The sequence below is a fragment of the Globicephala melas genome, chromosome 9 (assembly GCF_963455315.2).
Source record: "Globicephala melas chromosome 9, mGloMel1.2, whole genome shotgun sequence".
NCBI lineage: Eukaryota > Metazoa > Chordata > Mammalia > Artiodactyla > Delphinidae > Globicephala > Globicephala melas.
In genome coordinates, this window is record NC_083322.1 from 84694042 (window position 1) to 84719319 (window position 25278).

Below are 25278 nucleotides of genomic sequence, written 5' to 3' on the forward strand. Positions count from 1 at the left end.
GATAGCATCAGATACCACAAGTTAAGGGTTCAGTCCCAGAAAACTGCACGTGCCCCCCACCCCCTCTGCAACTTAAGATGCCAGGCACAAATTCAGGTTGTCACCTTGCTTCTGACCTACCGCCTCTAGAATGGAGGTTCCCATGACCCTCTCCTTGAATTTGATTAATTTGCTAGAGCAGCTCACATAACTCAGAGAAACATTTTACTTACTAGAACACCAGTTTATTATAAGAGGATATTAACTCAGGAACAGCCAGATGGAAGATTCATAAGGCAAGGTATGGGGAAGGGGTGCAGAGCTTCCCATGCTCTCTGGGCACACCACTCTTTCCCCATCTCCTCATGTTCACCAACCTAGAAACTTTCTGAACCTTGTCCTTTTGGTATTTTATGGAAACTTGATTACATAGGCATGATTAATTAAATCATTAGCCATTGGTGATTGAACTCAATCTCCAGCCCTGGTGGGGAGAGGGGGACTGAAAGTTTCAACTCTAATCGCTAGGTTGGTTCCCCTGGCAACCAGCCCCAATCCGTAGGTTACCTAGGAGCTTTGCAAGAGTCTCCTCATTAACATAAGCTCAAAAGACACCTTAATCACACTTATCACTTAGGAAATTCCAAGGGTATCTGATTCCTATGCCAGGAACAGGGATGAAGATTAGATACATATTTCTAATTATAAATTACAATATCACAGCCTACTTTAGAACAGTAAGTAATGGAAGACATAAAAGAGAAATTATGCTTACAGACGGAAACAAAACTAATGTAATAATACATAAACAGTAAGTACTGCAGAAAGTATCTTCCCCTTGGTCTTAGCTATAGGATACCTCCTTTATAATAGAGATGTTTACTGATGGTGTTTATAAAAAGAACACATTCTGCCTTAAGAAAGAAACTTAAATTTGAAAGGTTTTAGTGAAGTCATTAATTTCCAGGTCAACACAGAGAAGTAACTTAAACTGGTTTGGGCAAATACTTATCAAAAAGTCTGACTGAGGGCTTCCCTGGTGGCGCAGTGGTTAAGAATCTGCCTGCCAGTGCAGGGGACACGGGTTCAAGCTGTGGTCCGGGAAGATCCCACATGCCACAGAACAACTAAGCCTGTGCGCCACAACTACTGAGCCTGCGAGCCACAACTACTGAAGACTGCATGCCTAGAGCCTGCGCACCGCAACAAAGAGGAGCCCCGCTGGCTGCAACTAGAGAAAGCCCACAAGCAGCAACAAAGACCCAATGCAGCCAAAAATAAATTTATAAAAAAAAAAAATTCTGATTAAAAGCAACATGTGAACAAAATAATTTTCTATAGCAATTAAAAATATGAAAAGTAGGAAATAGATATTCAGAGGAACCACGACTTATTCAACATTTCATGAACACAGAAAGCAGATGTGGTAGCACCATCCATTACCACATGAAACATGACCAGAAATCCACCAATGGAGAGCTTCCAAGCATTAAGAAAAATAGTTGCATAAAGCTTCAAGAAGTAGAAATCCATCCGTGGGCTACAGCTTACTGTAATTTTAAGAGTTATTAACCTTAGAATTTGATCATCTGGTTTCTACTTTGCTTTTTCACAGTGCAGCAAATAAGAGGAACTGATATTAATGAACAGAAGTGATGGCCAAAAAAGGAGAGGAAACCATAGAGCCATTTTCAAATAGGGGCAGGCATATTACTATGCACCTGCATCATAAAGAAAGTTATTTCTCTCTATTGAGAGGAAAATTATCAGAGTTCTTTTAGCATTAAACAAAGGGATTTCCTTTATCCTTGATTGATCATGTTTGCAGAGTAAACATCACTCTTCCTCAAAGTATTATTGGTGTCCTTAGAATTCATGACTTAGATAAAGAAGGTACACAGGAAAAAAACAAAAAACCTCCTCATGATAGAAAAACTAAAGCCCAGGTAAATTAAATGAAATTAGCCCATGGTCATTGGTAAATGGAGAAGTTTAACTCCAAATGCTATTTCCACAAATAGGTTTCCTATTGAAGAAAAAAAAAGAAAGCATCAACAGAAGATACGAGTTATCAGATGCTACATAAAGACAACACTGGATTAAAAGCTTGAGAGGGATCTACACTTCAATATTTTACTTTCATTTTGCTTGCCCTATATTAAAGTTAGCCAATCATACTGTAACCATACTGGTAATCCTACACCATAAAGCAAATTTACTACCACTATAATCTATACACTACAAACACAAATTTGTAATTCACTTATATAAGGAAAAGACAGTCTGTGACATGATTTTGAATTGCCATCCCTGAGCAAAATAGTGAACTAGAAAGAAGTTTGTTTTTGATGTCTTACCTCCACCATACCTCACCTTTGACCTCTTGATGCAACTTTTTCGTCTTGCCAGATGCCTATCCTCTGCCCAAAATTAGAGACAGGAATACATAGAAGTGATGTGAAGATGTGAAATTAGGGTGACCCAGCACACAGCTCTTCTAACTATTCTTTTTACTATGTTAATTCCAGGATCAGAAGCTAACGTTTGTAGTGTCTATGATATGCCAAGCAATGTGCTAGGTAAGCATTTGGCATGTGCTGTCATTAATTTTCACCACCAATTAACAGAATAGGTATTACCCCCTATTTTATAGATGAGAAATACAGACTAGTGAAGAAATTTCTCAACATTATACAAGTGTACTATCCCCCTTTAATGACCCACAGCTGTACTGCTACAAATGCCCTCAGCATATCATCCCAGTGAAGTGGCTTTACAGAACTTCGACTGTGAAAATGTGCCACCTGTATGTCCTTGTCCCACTCCTGTAACAGAATAAAGACAAAGAAAACTAGTGCATGTTATCATCTTGCTTCAATATTTTCAATTTTTGAATGTTTATTTATAGTATCAATAGGGAGAACAACACAAGCGTAATCAGAATGCCTCTCTGACAACCAGATAACCAGACTTTATCTTGCCAAATATGACTTAGGAATAGTTAAATTCTGCTTCAGACTATGAGATATTAAGATGCTTCTTAAATTATATTTGCTGAGCTTCCCTGGTGGCGTAGTGGTTAGGAATCCACCTGCCAATGCAGGGGACACAGGTTCGAGCCCTCGTCTGGGAAGATCCCACGTGCCACGGAGCAACTAAGCCCTTGTGCCACAACTACTGAGCCTGTGCTCTAGAGCCCACGAGCCACAACTACTGAGCCCATGAGCCACAGCTACTGAAGCCCACGCGCCTAGAGCCTGTGCTCTGCAACAAGAGAAGCCACCGCAATGAGAAGCCCACGCACCACAACAGAGTAGCCCCCACTCGCCGCCAACTAGAGAAAGCCCATGTGCAGCAACAAAGGCCCAACACAGCCAAAAATAAAAAATAATTTAGAAGAAAATTATATTTGCTATTTTTATCATTTTAGGTATAGTTAAAATTTATCCTTAATTTGTAATAATTTTCAGTGTATCTCTAGTTGAAGGGAAAAAAGTTGAACAAGTTTTATAGGTATAATTATCTTTACAATACTTACTCTCCACATTGCCCAATGGGCCTAGATATCTAATAGGTAGCTTCTTAAACTATCTATAAGGCTGTAGTAAGTACAAAATAGAAATTTCATCTCTTTATAGTGCCCACTGCTCTAATTTTCTCCACTTTTCTTTCTGTTGCAATTCTAGAATTACATTACGAATTAAGTCAGAGATGGACGTTTTAAATTATAGAAACCTACATAATTTGTTTTTCCACCCCAATAAAGTTAAGGTTCAACTTTTGTTCCTTCAAATATTTACTGAACACCAAGTGTACTATGTATTAGGTATTGGGGACACAAAGGGATAAAGAAAATTTGTAACTTCTAACTCATGGTTTAGCTAGCGCCTGACATACACTTAACAAATGTTAATGATGTGAAGAAAGGACACAAGAAGCAGAGGAAATAATTGGATCTATATCAGCTGTGAGGTGAGGGAACAGTTGGAGCAGATGAGGTCAGTAAAAGATACACAGAAGAGATGGTTTAACTGGAGTTTTGAAGAGAGAAGTAAGATTTCACCATGTTGTATACGAGGCAGAGATTTTCCCCAGCAAAGGCAAAGAATTTTAAAAGTACACAAAGGAAATGGCAAGTACTGCCATCTGGTAAAGCTGAAAATTGAGTACATCAAATGGAAGAGATTATAGTAGATAAGGCTGGAAAGGAAGGGCCACATCTTAAAGACTCTTTGGAGCCATGGAATATTTCTAAGAGTAGCAACCATATCTGTCTTAGAAAGGTTAATCTGGTGGTAACGTAATGGGCTGGAATGGGGGTAGGGGCAGAGGGCCGCAGGCAGCCTAGAACATGTTATGCTATTTTAAGAGCCTAGGTGAGATGAACATCTACTATGACTGTGAACAGCTACTATAACAAGAAGAGTAGACAAACATTTCTGGGGTCCACTCAAGAAAATCTCATGATATATTGTAGAGTTGACGCGTGAACAACGTGGGGGTTAGGAGCGCTGACGCTGACGCTGGCGAAAATCCACTTATAACTTTACACTTGGCCCTCCGGCCCTCCATATTCAAGGTTCCACACTCTTAGATTCAACCAACAACGGATTGTATAGTACTGTGGTATGTATTTATTGAAAAATATGTGTGTAAGTGGACCCTCGCAGTTCAAGCCCATGTTGTTCAAGGGTCAACTGTACACAGAGGAAAAGATAGAGAAATCAGATTACCATGAGATGACTGCAGAGAGAGAGAGAGTGACGCAATAACAAAATTAGGAGGGAATGGAACAGCTAATTCTTGGGGGCAAGGGAGAAGAATTTAGACTTGATTACATGGGTCATTAGAGATTGAGAAACCAAGGCTGACTGAAGTCATGGGGTCACGAAGATAGTTCAGGGACAAAGCCTAGAGACCTAAGGGGAAGAATCATAGAGACTGCCTTAAACAATGGTGGAGAGGTAAAAGAAGCCATCCGAAGAAACAGAAAACAACAACAACAAAAAACCCCACAACAGGTCATGCAGAGCTTTAATGAGTAAATGATTGATAACAAGTGTTACAGGGGTTAAACAGAAGTATTAAGAAACGCACCCACTGGATTTGGTAGTCAAAAGGTGACCATTGAGAGAATCACTTCAGCTAAAATGTTAAATTTGAGGATTAAAGTGAAATTGTAGTGAGATGAGAAATGAAGCAGACAGATTTCTAAGAACTTTGTCAGTCAGGAAGACAGATGGAAAAAAGAGCATAAAAGTCATACTCAAGATTTTTTGGTTTTTTTAAGACAGACTTGAGATTTTTCACATAAAATTTCATCTGAAGAAGAAACTTGACAGCTGGGTGGGGACTGAACTGTCTAAATAAAATTTTAAACACTACTATGCAAAATATTTGCAACTATGTTGACTTGCAAGTCTGCACACTTAGTAGTAGTCAGTAGAACAATAGCAATGACCTTTACAGGAAAGTGTAAAGATTTAACATTTTCAAGACATAAATGCATAAATTCTAAACTTCAAAATGTACTGAAGGATCCAAAGTTCTCATATTTTAATAGTGCCATTCTTGGAAGGTAGATAATGGTAATAAAGCATACGAGTAGTAAGTTTTAATTTCTAGTTAACATAATTCTGTTTCCCACATTTTGTTCTCAGGTCATTCACATTCCCTGATTGAGTCTGAAATCCTGAAGGGAAGATAACCTAAAATGCAAGATGTTTTCCCCCTCCTTTCCCTGCTCTCCCAGTAGAAATATGATATACAACGCCTGTAAACTTAAAAAGGAAAGACATCTCTGCTTTTAGGTTCCTTGTGCTTAACATTTTAGAAAGCTGTCACTCCCATCTGCAATATGCAGTGGGTTACAGGAAAAACTGAACAGAAAAGCCAGGACAGAGATTAAGGATGTTATACCTCTCCTGAGTTGTCCTCTTAATTTTCTTATCTGAGGTATATTGCCAGAGCCAATATCAAACAGAACTCTTTAATGAAACAGCACATTCTAAAACCAGTAAAATTTTGTTTACATATCAAAGTAGTTAAACAGAAGGAAGAAAGATTAAGAAACAGCTGTTCTACCACTCTAAAGATAAAACCCATCATGTCACTTTTTACCAGCCTAAAAGTATTTTGAAAACAATGGTACTTTTGTCCTCTCCTCCTGGGATAAAAATAGTCATATCTAGAGGGAAGGGAGGCAATTTACCATGCCATCCCAGCACCCATACCTTACTAGTTTAGCGACCTTGTTTAAGGTGATCTTTAATATTCTTCTCTGTTGGCATAAGTCAATTTTTGGTATTTTTAAAAGTAAAAACGATTTTCAGACTGGAATCACTTTCAAGATCTTATGGTTTCTGTTGAAGATAGAGACAAGAATTTTTAAATATGACAAGATGAAAGTAAAATGTCAAATATAAGGAAATAATTACAAAACATGGAAAAAGATTATGGTTATCAATTTTAGTATTTATTGAAAGGTGGAAGACAAAGAAAATTCCTCTCAAACTCCAAAAATAAATCCTGCACCTTCGCTAAAAATGCAAAATGAACTGAGATATTTGCTTTACATGACAATGAAACTATCCAAAAAATAACTGAATCCAAATTTACCAAAACAGTGCAAATCTATTATTTACAAAGATGATCTTACCTGCCATAAGTATTGGGGAAAAACCTATTTTACACTCAGGAACGCTAATGAAATACCTTGAAGACTTAATCCAAGAAATAAAATATTTCCTACCCTCCATGACCCCCCCCACAAAGTTAAAGAATGGATTAAAAATGAATATATGCGGAAACAAACAGTATTTCCAATAACCTTATACACATACACGCGCACAGGCACATGCACACACAGAGTGTTGTGCTAGATCAACCTAATCTTTATTTAAGGTCAACAGCTGTAGTGACAAAGACGATAATGAATATGGCTTTAGTAAAGTTTTCAACCAAATATCACAAATGCTTAATTCTTTTGATAGCTAACCAGCTAACCTGAGTATGGAATATATTACTTAGCTAAAAGGATATGAACAAAAATAATTAAAAAGAAAAAAATCACTGTAGCAGACACCACTGAGGTACCTTAGTTTTTTTTTTTTTTGTAAAGGTCTGTATGGCAATTTAATAATTTACGTAACAACTATTTATTCTATATAGTATAAGTTCACATAGAAACTGTATCTTAAGTGCTTCATTATTCTGGTCCAAGAAACTGGAAATAACAGAAAAAAAGTTGTGTTCAGATAAGAACTGGAATGTACTAACTAGGAAACCATTAATATAATACAATATTGAAATAAAAATTATTTGTATGTAACAAACGTAGCCAACAACTTCTCAGATTGCATCTGAAGAGAATTTTTAAATTATAACCCATAAGACAGGAACGTAAGCATTACTCAAGGTGACAAGGCTGTATCTTGAAATCTGTGTTCACTAACTTGTATTTCACCTCCACAGAGATGTATGCATTTTACAAAACAATTAAAATTTCAAAATATGGAGAAGGTTGACTATAGGTTATATAGGAAACTACAGTTAAAAGCGACCACTCTGGTTGTTTTACGTATGTCTTTAACTTAAAAGTTTAAGGCTCATATATTTTGCAGGGATACCCTAAAGACATTTTATTGCAGTATGGTCTCATGCATCTATGTGTATGACCCTGGAAAACTGGAGCTAAAACGAACCTTGTTAAATATATTACCCTTCACTTAAAGAAAGAAAAACCTAAACATTTTTACCACATTCTCTCTCAATTTTCAATACTGGTTTGTTATAAACTTTTGTCTCCCAAAAAGGTAGGTGAAAATACATAAATTTAGCTAAAAATAGAAGATAAAGGTGGTGAGGAGCATGTTAAGTAATATATAAAACAAAATCCCTATTTACATTTGCATGATTTATACTTTCCTTACGTCATGAAAATTCCTATGTTGCAAATATACTGATTTTCTACTAACCACTGAGATTTCCTTACAATATTTGCCTACCCTTTTAAACTGGAGGCCAGAAATGACATCAATGCTGCAGTTTATTTTTCCTGATGAAATGCCTCTGAGTAAGCTTCTCCCTGACCAGAGAGATAAGCAGTTTTATGGGTACCACAAATGAGGCTGGAGTAGAAACCACTCAAAGTGGAATAGCAACACTAGCTCAAAAGGCAGCACAAAGAACCCCATTTGAAAGTAATCAACCAAAGTATGAGCCCAGAAAAATACCAAATTCAAGTAAAAGAAAATAGATTTGCAACCAGCATAGTTCCTAACATCAAAGCATACACTGAAGACATTTGTTTGACTTTTAATTACGGTAGTTGAAGCAATCTGAAACGGTGCTGAAGTCCATTATTGAAGAGATTTGTTTTAATCATCTTTAGCTAGGCACTGGCAATCCTGTTTCCTATTCCAATTTTACTTTCTAGAGCTTCTTTTGAAAAAAGAAAAAAATACTCTAAGTTGTTTACCTTGCTAGGGTAGGGAGAGGGATGCTTAGAAAGATGAGGTAACAGATCTTATTTTGTTAGTTATCTCTTTATATATGGCAGGTAAGTCACTGCCCTTATTTTAATATTTTGTATTTGCCATATTTTCCTTCTGTTCCTCAAGAAAAATGTAATAGAGGATTTTAACTGCTCAGAATTAAACTTTCTGTAACTGAACATTTTTTCTCAGCTACTATTAGGTATAGTATGGGTGCTGATTAGCAAGAAAATTTTCTCAACTTCTTATTCCATACACTACAAAGAAAATTCACGTTATAGGGCTATATAATCAGGTCACATAACTTCATTAGTTAAAGGGTTAAATATCACTAACAGACCTTGTTTCTCCCAACTTATAAAATTGATTCTATTACCTAAGCTGCTCTCTTAATGTTGAATATAAATATTTAAAAATGTATTCCAGCGAGCATAGGAAGTTTCACATATTCATCTTATTCAGCAATTTAAGAAGTTATGCAAAATATGATAACATATATATATATTCCCATACATACACACACACATATAAATATGCTTTCATAACTGAACCTTGGTTTTAAAAATGCTTGCACAGTGTGGGGAATTTAAATATTCACAAGATTTGAATACATACATTTGCACTCCATTAGCACTCTAAGTGGATAGACCAGCAGAAACATAATAGATCAAATAAATGATTTAACTGAATTGTCAGTTTGGTGGGGTTTTTTTGCAGACCCAACAGAAAACATATTATTATGAACCTTTATTAAGTGGCTCACATTTCAGTATAAATCACACTAAAAAGGTTTTTTTAAAGCTATTTACACTACAGTGCTGACACATTTAAAATGAAGAAAAAATCGGTATAAATAAGCTCTATGGAAAAGCCTTAAATTGTCAAAAAAGAATTCTGGCTCATATTACAAAATATATATATATATATATGTTAATGTCAGCTCTATTCTAAAACCTACAACTCCAACTCAAATGATTTTTTTAAAGACTCCTTTTGTTTAAACCTGCAATGTTTACAGTGCATCTGGCCCTAAATGCTTTGATACTTCACAGTTATGGACAGGCACTGAGGAATGTTACAAAGCTACATAAACTATAATTTGTAACAGACTTGGGAGCAAGTTCTTGGCTTGCTTTCAGAATTCACGAATCTTTATTACATTATTAAGTTTAAGAAAAAAAACAATATTAAATGGTATATACAAATTTAGCACAAAATGTTATCATCTTTTCTCTCTTGATTTGAATGTGTTGAACTATGTTGCCTTGTATCAACTAGGCTTATGAGACTTCCAGGACACATTTCTTCCTTTAAATCTTTGTTGCTATTTTCAAATTTAGAGTCCACATCAATCTTAAATTCTGTAAATTGAACATGATCCAATTTTGCTTTAACAATCTTGCCATCCATATTATTTGGTGCTCCAGTCTTTTCAGGAATATAAACATTCACAGGTTCTTCCTTGATTCTTACAGTTGCAATAGGTTCATGTTTAATCTGCTGTAATTCATATTTAGAATGAAGTTTGTCTGAAAAAACAGAATCCAAGGAGGTTTTGCTTACAGCACAAATCATGTTGTCAGTGTGAGGTCCAAGAACTGATGATGTGGAATCTGGTGATGTGCATGTTTCATGAGTAACTGTATTCTGAGCAGTGTCCTCCTCTGAGTGATATAACTTGAGACGAACATGCCATGCTAAACTGCATACAGCTGAAACTGTCTTGAACTGATGAACAACATTCCTTGGAATAAAATAAATGTCATTATCATACAGCTGAATCCTGGCATAGCGAATGCCTTCCCTCCTCAGTTGATTAAGTTTTGCATCATCAACCCACTGGACACACTAAAATAAAACAAAACAAAACAAGAAACACCAATAAGTCTTTTCCACAATAAAAATTAAATTGAAGATAATAATAGTTTAAAATATACCTGGGACAGTGGAGGTTCATGTAAATCTAACTGCATTCGTTGAACTACTTCTAAGAAATCTTCAGCATGAAAACAAATTACATCTTTGGTTATTCGGGGTTGATCAGGCCTAAAAAAGAACATGAGATAATGAAGAGTCTGCCATTAATGTTTCACTCTGCTAAGTCCTTATTAAATTCAAAGCAAAAAAAGTTTATGGTCAACACCAAAGTATTATCTTAGAAATGAACTGTAATTAGAAGACCACTTTACATATTTAAACAAAGGGATAACACCACGAGTTTCAACCTAAATATGGATACAAACAACTCATTTTATTATTTACACACACACACACACACACACACACACACACACACACACGTTTTCGTATAGCAGAGCAGAAACTTTATTCATTAATCAAGGAATGGAGAAGGGAGAGCTCATGCTCTAAAAACACCTTCTCCCTGAAGGGAGAAGAGTAAGGGAATTTTAAGGGGTAGGAGGCAGACATATCATCAGGGCTCTTGCAAAGGGGTGGAGATTTCCAGGAGCAGCCTCACCTCATTTTATTATAGCTATGTGTAACCATATTTTGAAAAATTAAATTGACCTGAATTGGTTAATTATGCAAATCAAAAAACTAAGTGTTTAGTCTTAAAGTTAAGACTTTAACTTAAAGTCTTTAATTTGTTGTCAATACTTCAACAAATTAAGTGCTAAATTAAAGATACTATATAATATAAAATTTAGAGATAAATATAGGGGAAAGGGAATACATTCTTTCAATACAGACATATATAACTGCAATGATACCAAAAATCCCTAAATAACTCCTAAAAATTAAGAGACATTCAATAGAAAAGTACTTATAAAATAAACTGTTACCATCCTACTTGCTGAGGTTAATAGAGTCTTTAAATATAATTCTAAAAAAAATCCCCAAATTCTTCAATTAATTAAGAATATACAAATACATGTTTATAAAAGATGCTCAAAAATGGAGTTTGGAATAAAATCCCAAGAAACATAAATACCAACCCCCCCCGAAATCATACCAAGGAAATCATAACCAAATTTTAAAAAAACAGTGATAAAGAGAAAATCTAAAACTCATGCATCACATTAATATACACGGAAAGAGGGTAAGAATGATTGCAGGCTTCTCATCAGAAACAATGCAAGCCAGAAGAGAGCACACTATCTTTAAAGTATTGAAAGAAAAAGTCAGTCTAGAATTCTATAACCCCCAAAATATCCTTAAGAAAGTGTGAAATAAAAACATTTTCAGACAAACAAAAACTGAGAGAATCTGTCACCAGAAGACCAGTACAACAAAGAATGTTAAAGAACTTCTTCAGGCTGAAGGAAAATGATATTTAGATGAAAATGCAGATCTATTCAAAGGAATGGAGGGTGCAAGTAATAGTAAATATGAAAGATATTTTATTCTCATCTTAAAAATCTCTTCAGAAATAATTCCTTAATGCCAAAGAAAGCAACATATTTGGGGGTATGGTTATAGCACACATAAAGCAAAATGTATTAATAATAATTAGCACAAAGGCCATAAATGGGAGCAGGGAGAGATGGCAGTATACTATTGAAAGTTCTTACACATTACATAGCAGGTATAATTTTATGTTTTTATAAGCTGGCATTATTTTTTCTTTTCATTTTGAAAATGTTTCAAAGTGTTTATTGCTAATATATAGAATTAAAATATATACAAGTGACTTTTCAATGTTGTCTTATCTTGTGACTTAGATAAATTCTAATACTTCTTTTGTAGACTTAGAACTATCTCTATACACAATTATTTTTTCTTACTCTAAGACCCTGTAATTCCATTTCTATGTATTTACTGAAATGAAATGAAATTTTATGTGCACACAAAGGCTTGAAAGGGAATGTTCATAAGAGCTTTATTCATAAAAACCCCAAACTGGAAACAATTCAAATCTCTAACATCAGGTGAATGGATAAATCAATTGTGATGTATCTATACAATGACATACCACTCAGCAACACGAAGGAATGAACTACTAATACACATAACAATATAGATGAGTGTCAAAAACATTATGCTGAGTGAAAGAAGTCAGGCAACATATGATTCTATTTAAATGAGATTCTAGACTAGGCAATACTAACCTATAAAGAAAGAAAATAGATTTTATAGATGTCTGGAGCTGGGGTACGAATGGGGGGAGATTAACTGCCAAGGTATATGAAGGAAACAAAATATTCTATATTTTAGTCGTGGTAATGGTAACATGGCTGTATAAATTTGTCAAAATACATCAAACTGTACACTTATAACAAGAGTGTGTATTACTGAATACAAATTATACTTCCATAGTTGATTTTTCAAAAAACTGGATTTCAAGAAGCAACCTGAAATACATAAATCTATGTGAATTCTATCTTCCTAATACTAAAAAGTGATATAAAATTCATCAACACTTCACAAGTCTATCTAGTTTAAGATTTCTTTGTAGTCTCAATCAATCCCAGTCCTTTATCTCAAATTGGTGTTAAGCCTGGCTCTAAGATAAAGTCAAGAATCTTGGACTTCCCTGGTGGCGCAGTGGATAAGAATCTGCCTGCCAATGCAGGGGACACGGGTTCAAGCCATGATCTGGGAAGATCCCACACGCCATGGAGCAATGAGCCCGTGCGCCACAACTACTGAGCCTGTGCTCTAGAGCCGGTGAGCCACAACTACTGAAGCCTGCATGCCTAGAGCCTGTGATCCACAACAAGAGAAGCCACCGCAATGAGAAGCCCACATGCCGCAATGAAGAGTAGCCCCTGCTCAGGGCACCTAGAGAAAGCCTGTGTGCAGCAGCAAGACCCAACAGAGCCAAAAATAATAAATAAAAAAATTAATTAATTAATGAAAAAAAGAATCTAATACTCTAACGCCTAATGTCTCCTTGAGAAAAAGAGCAGAACTCAAAACACTAAGATAAGGAGAACACTAAGAGAAAGCACCAATTTCCTTAGTATAGCTTAATTTAACAACAAGGAATAACAATAAAGGGATCATAGACCACGTTTGCATCAGAGCCATGAAACCCTCTTAAAGCATCAACCAAATTATTTTCTTACCATCTTTAATACTAAGAGATTAAAGCAGCATTGGTATAGAAAGCAAACTGTATTTTACAATACTGAGAAAACTCACAGCTAGCAACATCTCATTCCAAAATCTGTCTCAAATTAAATCTGGCCACCTAATATATTCATACTTTGGCAACAGTCTTTTTCACTGTGAAATTGTTAGCTTCAAGTGTCTTTTCATTCAGTAACTATTCATTCAGTAACTATTCATAGGGAACTATGATGGACCTGTGAAGGACAGGACACAATCTCTAACATCAAATAACATATAAAGTGGAGAAGCAAGCATAAACCAACAATAATTTAAAGGAGCTTAAGAGAGATTTAAACAAAGTTAAGGCCAAGAAGCAAGAATATTTATCTCTGAAAAAAAAATGTAACTATATGGCTAACTTTAACAAATACTATCTATAAATCAGAGTTCACCCTAAATAAATTTTGATGCCACTCTTAAATCCTTTATACCAAACATTCAATAAAAATCTCATTAATTTGAAACAGGGGGTTGTTGTAATGATTTCCAAAGAGATACATCGCCTTTACTCTTTGACAAAATTAGTATTTTAAACCAGATTATGTTAGAAACTATATGAGAACAACCACAGATATTTGATAATTACCATTTAACTTAAACACAATTATAAATTATTATTATTGAATTATAAACTGTTAATGTCATTTTCCTAAGGACCTCTTAGGGTTAGTTCAGTACTAGTTACTTTGTATATCTGAAATTGATAAAGCTTCATTTATGTTAAGAAAGAAGGTCAGTTTACAGTGGCCTCTCCATTCAGTATTAATTTATAAAATATTACTTTAAATTTTCCCTTTTGAACAAAGGGTCAATCTTGTATTCACAGCCCCTGAAAAAATTTCCTTGTACAAAAATACAGGCAATATTTTTCACAACATCTTAGGAATCTATGCAACAATACTGACATTTTATACTTTCAGAATTAAAAACAGTTTCTTTTTACTTAGAAAAATTTCTTACATACTTAGTATCTAATTCAACTGATTTAATAAGCAAAACAGCATATTCCATCTTAAGTTTCATACCCAAACAATAGTCAATTTGAAAACAAAACCTAATTGAGCAAAGTTATCTTACAGTATAAATATAGCTTTGCCCTATGGGTTTTATCATTTTAATAAATGAAAAATTTTTTAACATATGGGATGACCACCTCTAAGTATATTATCCATTTTCATTAAGAAAATTATCCATTTTTCTAATCTATCAAAAGAGTCAGTGAAACTTACAACCAAAGCCAGAAAAAATTAATATAGTAAGGTAAACAAACACTTAGTAGATACCAAACCTTAGAAAGATAGCAAGTTAAAACAGTATCAAGAAAAAACACAAGAATCTGGAGTCAGTTCTGAAATCAGACTCAGCTCTGCCACTTGTTAACTGTATGACTATGACAACATTACTTGATAGTCCGGAGCCTTAGTCTCCCTTTTGTGCAATAAATACGGGCCTAAAAGTAGAGAAAATTAACTGAACATTTGTAAATGGGCATACAATAAGCACCAAGTGAACCTTAGGTTTTCCATTACCTTAGGTAAGACAACTGTTTTCAACTCTAGTCACGTAAAAAATGAAACTACTGCAGTCAAGCCCAAAAGATAAAATCTAGATTCTAGCAAATGAAAATCTTCTTTAGTACAATTATACAACTAGGATATCCAAATACAGGGGAAAATGAAACTTTTTCCCCCACAGTAAGAAGAATTACTGAAAAACTTCCCAAGAAAAATTTTAGAAGCCATTAAATAGCAGTAGTTAATATATACCACTCTCCACAGTGCACAGCCTTCAACACTCCAACAGCAGCTGTAGTCTGTCGTTCAAAACCTTGTCCTATATGATCTGCATGAGCTCTTGTTCTGTCTTCAAAGAGCATCTCACGAGGCTCACTAGTTCGAGGTAGGTACTGCAGGTTTTTTATCTCATTGGTAGTTCTGTTAAAACAAAATTATATATATAAAGAAACAGAGAGAGGCAGGCTTATGCATATTAAGGCTTAATTGCCTTCAAACATTTGTACTGATGTATTGACAGGTTTAACTTTTTAAACTCATTAATAGTTACAGAACACCTACTCTGTGTCAGGCACTATCTAAGCACTGGAGCTACTGAACAAGACAGTAGTGAATAAGACAGACAAGTTCCTTACTCTCGTAGTTTATATTCTAGTGAGAGATAGACCAAAAAATAAACAGCAAGAAAACACTAGGCAATAAGTGCTTCCATAAAACATGCACGGTTTATTGGAGGTAAGGGGAAAAAAACACTTTAGCTCCACCCTGGAGGACAGACATCTCCCACTGGGCCTCTCCTCCACCGCTCACCTTCTAGAATCCATATGCATACAGAAGCTGCTGCCTACTTGGCCTCACTCACTGCAGAAACCCTCTCCAATTTTGCTGCAGAAGGGGAACTGGGTGAGAAGAATTTATTTTGGGAGTCATCATCTTATTTATCTCCCTGTATGATTTTTCTGTTGCTTCCAGAGACAAATCAGGATTGCCCCCATTATTTTTTCGTCTCATCCTAGTCTGTCCCCTAGGGTCACTCTTCCTTTTTGGTTCTCTAACTTCCCACCCTCAAACTCTACTACTTTACTACTCTTTGTGCACTCTTGTCTTACAGTTTTATATAAACTTTCACACAGACACACACACAATGCTTTAACATACTTTTTTGCTGTTTGTGATTAATGTTTTACAGGTATTAGAAAGCTAGATGATGATGTTGCTTTCTGTGGAAAGCTAACAGGCTTTCAAACCAAGTCTCACCTCATTATACCACATTCTAATGAATTAAGACCTTATTAAAGCATTTGGCACAGTGCCTAGGGCACTGTTGTCATTAGTTGGTCAGACTATATATAACCTGATGTGAAATGACCACATATACCATGGATTGTAATCCCTGAGGATTACAAGTTCCTCAAGGGGCTGGTGAACTCCCTTAAATTACATGTAAAAGTTTGTATATATCTGCATTATTCTAGGGAGAGTCTTTCAGATTCTTAAAATGATTTGTAAATCCAAATTAAGAATCACTGAGATATACACCAAGTTTACCATTTACTACCAACTTAAAATTTAACTTGTAAAAATTTCACTGAACCAAAATTTATTTATTAAACACACTCTGTTTAGGTGCTAGAGACACATTAGTAACAAGCACAACATTGTCCCTGCTCTCATATAACCTACATTTTACTCTATGACCATTTCTCCCTGTTCTGTTTTTTCTTCTTAAATTTATAACTAGTGAGACCATCTTTAGACATCTAAAAAAAGGATTATCTCCCCCAGGATCACCCACTCCATTCCCATCAATGTTACGCTAGTGTACATTCTTCTACACTTTTCTCTGTGCTTACATAAATATACTTTTCATAAAAATAGAATCATACTGGACATACACTCTACATTTTGCTCTTTTCAAGTACCATGGATATCCAGCTCAACAGACAAAATTTCATATTATGAAATTAACTATTTCACCACATTCTTTAACAGGAATGTACCAAAATGTATTCAACCGTTCTCCTGTTAATGGACATTCAGACCATTTTAAAATTTATCTCAATATGATAAATGCTGCAATTAACATTCTTATACATTTACCTTTAGTGCTTTTATTTCTTGGGACAAATTCCCAAAAATAGGGGTCCTGGTTCAAGGAGTATACATATGTTAAACTTTATGAGCTATTTTAGATTACTTCTAAAAAATGATTACAGAAGCTCACCCATAGACCAATAATATATATTACGTTGTTTCCTCACGTACCTACCAGCCTGTAATATACTCGCTCTGTTAATAATTTTTGCCAATGTAATAGGTAAAAATAGTATCTCATAATTCTTTTAATATATATTTAATATACAATCGACTACCTGGGGCCTATTTTTCTATTGGGTTGTTCTACATTTTTCTTCTCAATTTAGAAATGCTCTTTGTATACTAACTTTAGTCTGTCACATGTTACAAATGTTTTAGTCCAGTCTATCATAGTTTTGAACTTTGTTGTTGATGTCTTTTCTCTCACAAATAGTATTATCATTGTATCTTTTAATCTTTGCTTAGGAAGATCTCTCCTAAGCTTAAGCATTTTATTCTAATATTTTTATTTTTTACTTATTATGTTCAAATCCCTTACTTCTTGTATAACACTGGGGTTATGGCTTTGTTTTCCTCCAAATGGACTCCCATTTATGCCAGCATTATTCATTAAATAAATTTTTCTTTTCCCACTTATCTCATTATTAAGTTCCCAATATACTTTGATCTGTTTGTGTACTCTATCCTATTCCAATGATCTTTTTGAGCTTCATAGTACTTTTTAATATTGAGTAAGACAAGGTCCCCCTCATACTTACCTTCTTTTTCACAGCTTTCTAGACTGACTTTACTTATTCTTCCTTATGAACTTTAAAATTATTTTATCCAGTGCTGGAAGTGTAAGTCCATTTGTAATGCTAAAAATTCCAAAGGACTATAATTTTTGTCCAATCCAGAACACAGATCTAAACATTTGTTTAAATCTTATTCTATATCTTTCATGTTTCAGTTTTCTTAAAATGAATATTATTTAAATTTATTTCTGAATATTCATTAAATTTATTCCAAAACACTTTATGTCTCTGTTGTGAATGATATTTTTTCCATTCCTAGTTACAATTTATTGTCATTTGCCTACCTTTTTCATGTTTTATTTATATTTGATACTTATAAGAAATTATATCAGCATGTGTTACCATTTTTGAACTACATTTCAATTACACTCTAAATTTTCCCTTCCTTCTTCCTCCAAATTTCAACAATATACACATACCAATGTACAAATACCCATCCCCAGCAAAAAACATTTATATCCAACATACCTTTTCCTTTTGAAAGGTGACTTTGGCATATCAGCCACAGGGATCATTTGTTCTCCCGGGCGTACCCACATGATGGGACCATCATCACTATCTTTTCGACTCTCTAATTTTAGACTAGATAGTGTCCCCCATGGCAGTGTACACTAGAGGCAAATAATTACAGAGAAATTAATTATTTTTAAAATGTATCTTCAAATATACATTAAAGACTATTGTCCCCTTGACAAAATTTCATATATACATTTGAAATACATACCTATTTTAAATATATTCATATATATTCATAAATTTTCCTTCATAATATTCTATTTCAAACATAACAAGAGAGTAATTATTCTTGGATGGTTTCCCCCACTTCCCCAACCCTGCCAGAGGTATGATTCACTGTATTTATCATTTATTATTCTTCCTTCTACCAAATATATGGGTCATATGATGTTAATTAGTTGGCAAAATAAGTGTCTTCCATGAGAATCTATAAAAATGAACAACTGAGTTTAAAAAATGGATACCTCAAAAAAAAGGGGGTGGGCCTTCCCTGGTGGCGCAGTGGTTGAGAGTCCGCCTGCCGATGCAGGAGACACGGGTTTGAGGCCACAACAGTGAGAGGCCCGTGTACCACAAAAAAAAAAAAAAGGGGGGGGAGGGGGGATATACCTCTGATTAGTTATAATCAAAACCTAACAAAACAAAAAGGAAAAGTAAACCAAAATCAAAATTTATTTCTGTGTAGTAGTTTCTTGAAAAGGTTGCTGTTCTAAAAGCAGGAATTAACATCTTTGAAAAGAAAAGAGAAATGACCAAGGGCCACTATCCATGGAATGGTGACAAAATGAGTATTTTTTAAAAAACCATACCCCCTTTCCAAAAAGGGGAGCTTGTCAAATTAAATTTCTCCAGAAAGAATGCATTTAGCTCATTTGCTTTTAAAATTAAAATCTGAAACATAAATATTTAAATGATGGTGTTTTTAAAATAGCACTCAAAATAAATGCAACCAAATTCCATGTCACTAGTTGGGTGAAACAGACAAGGAACCAAAGGTTTAAAAGGAACAAAAAAGGAAATAAAAGGGGAATGGAGTAGGGTGAAAAAGAAAAGGAAGAAAAAGATATATATACACATATAGACTAGAAAATTAAGCATGCAGAAGTGAAAAAAGAAGAGATGTTTAACAGATTATGTGGCAAATACTAGAGACAAACTGATCTTGTCACATTTTTAGCTTTGAATTATTGATTAAATAACTGACCTAACTACATAGATCAGAGATTTTTCTCTCAATAGGATAGCCCCAGCTGCCCATAAGAAGAAATATTTTCTGGAATGCAGAGACTGTTGGGGAAAAAAAAAAAACCAGAACAGAATCTGGCTAAAAATCATTTAAAGGGGCCTTAAAGCTGCATAGTTTAAATACCTTATTTTATGGATGAGGAAACTGAAGCCTAGAAAGTTTAAACGGCTTGCCCAACCCAGCTAGGATCTCGCAAGATTGAAATAGTTATACAACTTCCCAGGCCAGTTTTCCACAAACCCAAACTGCCATTCCCTTGTCCTGAATACTTTAATTTAGTAGACATCCTTCCTGTACCTCTTAAATCCTCTGGCACTCAGTTTATAAAAAGCTGATAAACGGATGGAACTTATTTTCCTAAAGTGGCAGCTACAGGCAAGTGTTATTTTCTGGTCCACCACTTAGCTTTGCCATTAAAATTAGTACCTGAGAAGTCACACACACAACACTACACAAGAATTACTTCTACTTTGTCATCTCTTCCTTTCCTTCCTTATAATTCAAATGAAATCAAAGTTTTTATAATTCTGAAACAGCCATGATCTGTTATCACTAGTAGCATAAAAGTAACTCCCACAACTTAGACTGCTTGATATTGTTTTCTCTTACTTTTAAAAATGGTGAATCTTCCAACATGTCAAGGAACTCAGGGAAGTAATCTCCCACTTCTTCATCTACTGCTCCCACCAAGCTGATCTGTCGCATTGGGCCAGCTCTATAAGTACCGTGAGAATACGTTCTTTTTACCTGAAGGATATGGAGTTAATTAAGTTAAACATAAGATAATGCCTGTTATCACTGGATAACACTAAATTATGTTGTCTGAAAATATTAGAACATAATGTGTGGCAAGCAAAACAACAAAAAAAAAGCCTTTCACAAACAGTAAAAAAAATAAGGCGCTTAAAAAAAAAAGAAAAAAGAAAAGATCGGCACAAAATCAAGCTATTTTACCTTCTCTAGCTATTCCTACACACTGCTTATGAAAATACAGTTGAGATAAACAGCGTAATTCCAGACAACTAACTATAATTTCTCCTTATAACAGAGCAGTTTATTATTTGATCTACAGTGCCACTGAAATTATATTCAGAAGTTCCTGTACCTATATTTTCCTAAATGGTTCATATCTTTTTGTCAGAATTTTCAAAAGTCGACCCTCTGAAAACGTTGCATTTAACCATCACCAGTAGTTTGTATGTCCAAAAGGCCACCAGGAATGATCTTAGCATGTTAACTAGGATCCAGTTTACATTTTTCTGATGAAAATCTACTAGAGCTTGAGAACCAAAAGTCCTAGGTCCCAAATCTGTCTACCTTTGCTATCTACCAGCTATGTGACCTCCAGAAATCACTTAAATTCCATGAGTTTGAGTTTCCTTAACCGGAAAGATTTACCTCGGATTGCTAAAGAAAACAATAATTGTACAGTGTGAGCAAATGGGTATCATTTGAATATCAACCAAAATAAAACAACCTATATACCTCAAGGATCACTGGTACCTAAGTTTTCAAAAGCACATTTAAATCTTGCAAAGAAACCTCATATACTAACAGTAGTAAACAAGAGTATTTTTAAAGCAAAACAACTTCTTTTCATAAACAAACTTCAAGCAAAATCCTAATTATTTTTTTCTCTGGATTAGCCTTTATGGCCACTAACTGTAGGGAAATTACATTGTCTCAGTTTGCCTGGGTCTATCCCAGTTTTAAAATGGAAAGTCCCGTACCAGGCAAACCCAGATGGATGAGCTTTCATCACATCAGGGACACAGACTCTAAAATATTTTCATATCACAAGGTGAATTCCCACAATTGCAGCTGATACAGATAGTATTCTGTATCAATGTATTTAAGCCCCCACCCACAACAAAAACATGACAATAAAAGTTCTATCGTAATAGAACATTTGACTAAAACATTTGAGAATTTTATTTTTTAGCATAATAAGCAAAACAGCATAACAATGATACATTAATTCCTTAATAAATTTACCAGAATTACAAGGTTAAGTTTTCATGCACTATCACAAATTCACTTCTCAGAACCATAAAACCTTGCTCCAATCCCCAAGTTACAAAAAAAGTTGGGGTCTGTGTCCCCATTTTGTACTCATGATCTGACCTTTTTCTTCTCTCCCAAAAGTTCCTAGCATCTCCAGTACTGAGAGAGCTAAAAGTTAAAATCTGACTCTACAACAATATTTAGGCTTTAGATGTTTAGATATACTAAGAGTACTACAACAGGAAAATTAGTCATCACTATGCATTTCTGTAATGCAGTCTAACAAAGCTAAAAATATCAAGTTGAAATTTAGCAAATTTATAAGAACTGATATCAATTCTGTTGCGTGACTCTGAGCTTGTGGCTTCAGTTTTGGATCTGCAAATGGTCATATGTGTTTTTGAGAGACCTCAAGACCATTCAGTGAAATCAAACACCTTCTATTGTAAAACACAAATTTACAAGTGCTTTGAAATATTCATTTGACTTACAAGTCACATTAGGTAATATTTCCACTTCACACAAATAAGTAAATTTTCTGTGCCTCAATCTTCTCTGTCTTGTTTAAACTTAGATAACTCATCTAAATCGTTAACCAGTTCTAACAAAGCCAGAATCAAGAAAGTCTTTGCGTTCCAGCTGGTTCATTCTACTACATCAACTAAATAATTTGGACAGTGACTCAATTATCAACATCAACAAGGATCAGCTGAATAATTTGGGCAGTGACTCAATTATCAACTAAATAATTAGGGCAGTCGGAGGAATGTTCAGGGAGGGAATCCTTCCAAAGTACTAAGCACAACTGAATTTATGAGCTCTCGCAAAGAAATGGGTACTTTAAACATACTTTTAAAGCAAAAGGCAAACGCATATATGGTCCACTGGACTCTTTTTTTCCAAGGGAGTATGTGCAAGAACTAAATACATGCATACAAAAGATACACCAAGAAAGAAAGAATGCTCTTTAATATGAATGTTAGGATTTAGGAGTCAGAGACAATCTACTCTGAGGAAATGTAAAGTCTGAAATTATAACAGTTTATTTAATAGGCAAAAACATGAAATAACTCATTTCTCAAATAACTGAAATAGATTTTGGAGTTCTACATAGTGGTTGCCATGCAATTCAATTAACTACTTCCATTCTAAAAAAAAAACAAACAAAAACCCTACCATAACAGTATTTAACTATAGAGAAGGGATAAATACAATTAATAATCAAAAAAACAGAACTAGTAGGACTTCCCTGGTGGCGCAGTGGTTAAGATTGCTCGCTCCCAATGCAGGGGGCCTGGGTTCAATCCCTGGTCAGGGAACTAGATCCCACATGCATGCCACAACTAAGAGTTTGCATGCCACAACTAAGGAGCCCGCCTGCTGCAACTAAGGAGGAGGCGAACCGCAACTAAGGAGCCCTCAAGCCGCAACTAAAGGAGCCTGCGTGACACAGCTAAGACCCGACACAACCAAATAAATAAATATTAAAAAAAAAAAAAAACAGAACTAGTTATTAACAAGTTTAACATTCAGCCCTCTTAGAGTAAAATTTCTGTGTTTAAATGTTAAGTAAAAACATGTATCGTTTAGTAACAGAAAAAATGGGTAAAGCTTCTTGGGTGGTAGTATTAAAGACTTATAACTTAAGTACTTAACTAACTTTGATTTAACCAGATGTTGCTATTTTACGTTGGAATGATCATTTCACTGATTGAAGAGAACATTACTGACCTAGCCATATCATTTCATTCAAATTACTCCTTTACATTAATTTCCAAGTTTACAAATGTTGTTCTTTGTTTACAAGTAAAATAAAATAAAACACGTCTAAATATTAGAAATTTTAACACAATAGACTAAATTAAAACAAATTTGACTTTTCCTCCTCTCCTATGTCTATTTTGAGGCTACCTAAAAGGAGGCTATATCTTTTGATGATTTTTTTTTAAAGTATACCCTATTAAAATTCATAAATATTTCAAAGGATATTTGGGAGAAACTGAATTTTAAAGAGTAAAGTTATACAAACTCTATTTGTTGGATTATAACCTTAAATATGGTATTTGAATCTTCATAGTTCTGGTCACCTCATGGCAAAATACATATATACTATATGTAAATTCACTTAAACACATAATTTGCTATAATAAAATAAAAGCACAATTCTCTCCCCTTTTCACCAAAATGTGCTACAACTGTAAAGTACATTCTGTTTGTCCACTATTAAAACCACAGATAGGGAATTCCCTGGTGGTCCAGTGATTAGGACTCCACACTCTTTCACTGGCAAGGGCCCGGATTCAATCCCTGGCTGGGAAACAAAGATCTCGCAAGCCACGCAGTGTAGGAAAAAAAAAAAACAAAAAAACCCACAACACAGATATATTCCACTAAGTATGGTCTCTATATAAATTACATATACTTACCTATCAGGTTTAAAACAAAACAGCAATTTTCTTCTAAGACATTCATTCTTCAAATATTAAAGATAAGAATCTGACGACTCAATAGGATGGATATAAATAAATTTAAAACTAAATTTTAAAAATTAAATTAGGGCTTCCCTGGTGGCGCAGTGGTTGAGGGTCCGCCTGCCGATGCAGGGGACGCGGGTTCGTGCCCCGGTCCGGGAAGATCCCACGTGCCGCGGAGCGGCTGGGCCAGTGGGCCGTGGCTGCTGGGCCTGTGCGTCCGGAGCCTGTGCTCCGCAACGGGAGAGGCCACAGCAGTGAGAGGCCCGCGTACCGCCAAAAAAAAAAAAAAAATTAATCAAAATCTTAGCTTGTGAAAGTAACCTGAATTTTAAAATACAGTATAACTCAATTAAAAAACGGGCAGACCTGAATAGACACTTTTCCAAAGAAGACATACAGATGGCCAACAGGCACGTGAAAAGATGCTCAACATCACTAATCATCAGGAAAATGTAAATCAAAACCACAATGAAATATCACTTCACACCCGTCAAAATGGCTATCATCAAAAAGATCAAAAATAACAAATGTTGGAAAGGATGTGAAGGGAACCCAGTACACTGTTGATGGGAATGTAAATTGGTACAGCTGCTATGGAGAACAGTATGGAGTTTCCTCAAAAAACTAAAAACAGGGCTTCCCAGGTGGCACAGCGGTTGGGAGTCTGCCTGCCGATGCAGGGGACACGGGTTCGTTCCCCGGTCTGGGAGGATCCCATGTGCCGCGGAGCCGCTGGACCCGTGAGCCATGGCCGCTGGGCCTGCGCGTCCGGAGCCTGTGCTCCTCAGCGGGAGAGGCCGCAGCGGTGAGAGGCCCGCGTACCGCAAAAAACAACAAAAAACAAACAACAAAAAAACTAAAAACAGAACTACCATACAATCCAGCAATTTCACTCCTAGGTATATATCTGAAGAAAATGAAAACACTAATTCAAAAAGATATATGCACCCCAATGTTCACAGCAGCATTATTTACAATGGCCAAGATATAAAAGCAATCCAAGTGTCCAACAACAGATGAATGGATAACAAAGATGTGGTATAGGGCTTCCCTGGTGGCGCAGCAGTTGAGAGTCTGCCTGCC

General features: G+C 35.2%; 1 protein-coding gene across 1 annotated transcript in view; it reads right to left on the minus strand.

The window, feature by feature from the left end:
- Window positions 1-6438: 6438 nt before the first annotated feature.
- The window catches only part of RSBN1L (round spermatid basic protein 1 like), a 65141-nt gene continuing 46301 nt past the window's right edge, over window positions 6439-25278 (minus strand). The window contains exons 4-8 of the mRNA XM_030834298.2: window positions 20327-20464; window positions 18424-18566; window positions 15317-15484; window positions 10412-10520; window positions 6439-10322 (exon numbers count right to left, since the gene is read on the minus strand). Of these exons, the coding sequence (XP_030690158.1) occupies window positions 9681-10322; window positions 10412-10520; window positions 15317-15484; window positions 18424-18566; window positions 20327-20464 (1200 nt within the window). The 3' untranslated portion in view covers window positions 6439-9680. The remainder of the gene's footprint in view (window positions 10323-10411; window positions 10521-15316; window positions 15485-18423; window positions 18567-20326; window positions 20465-25278) is intronic.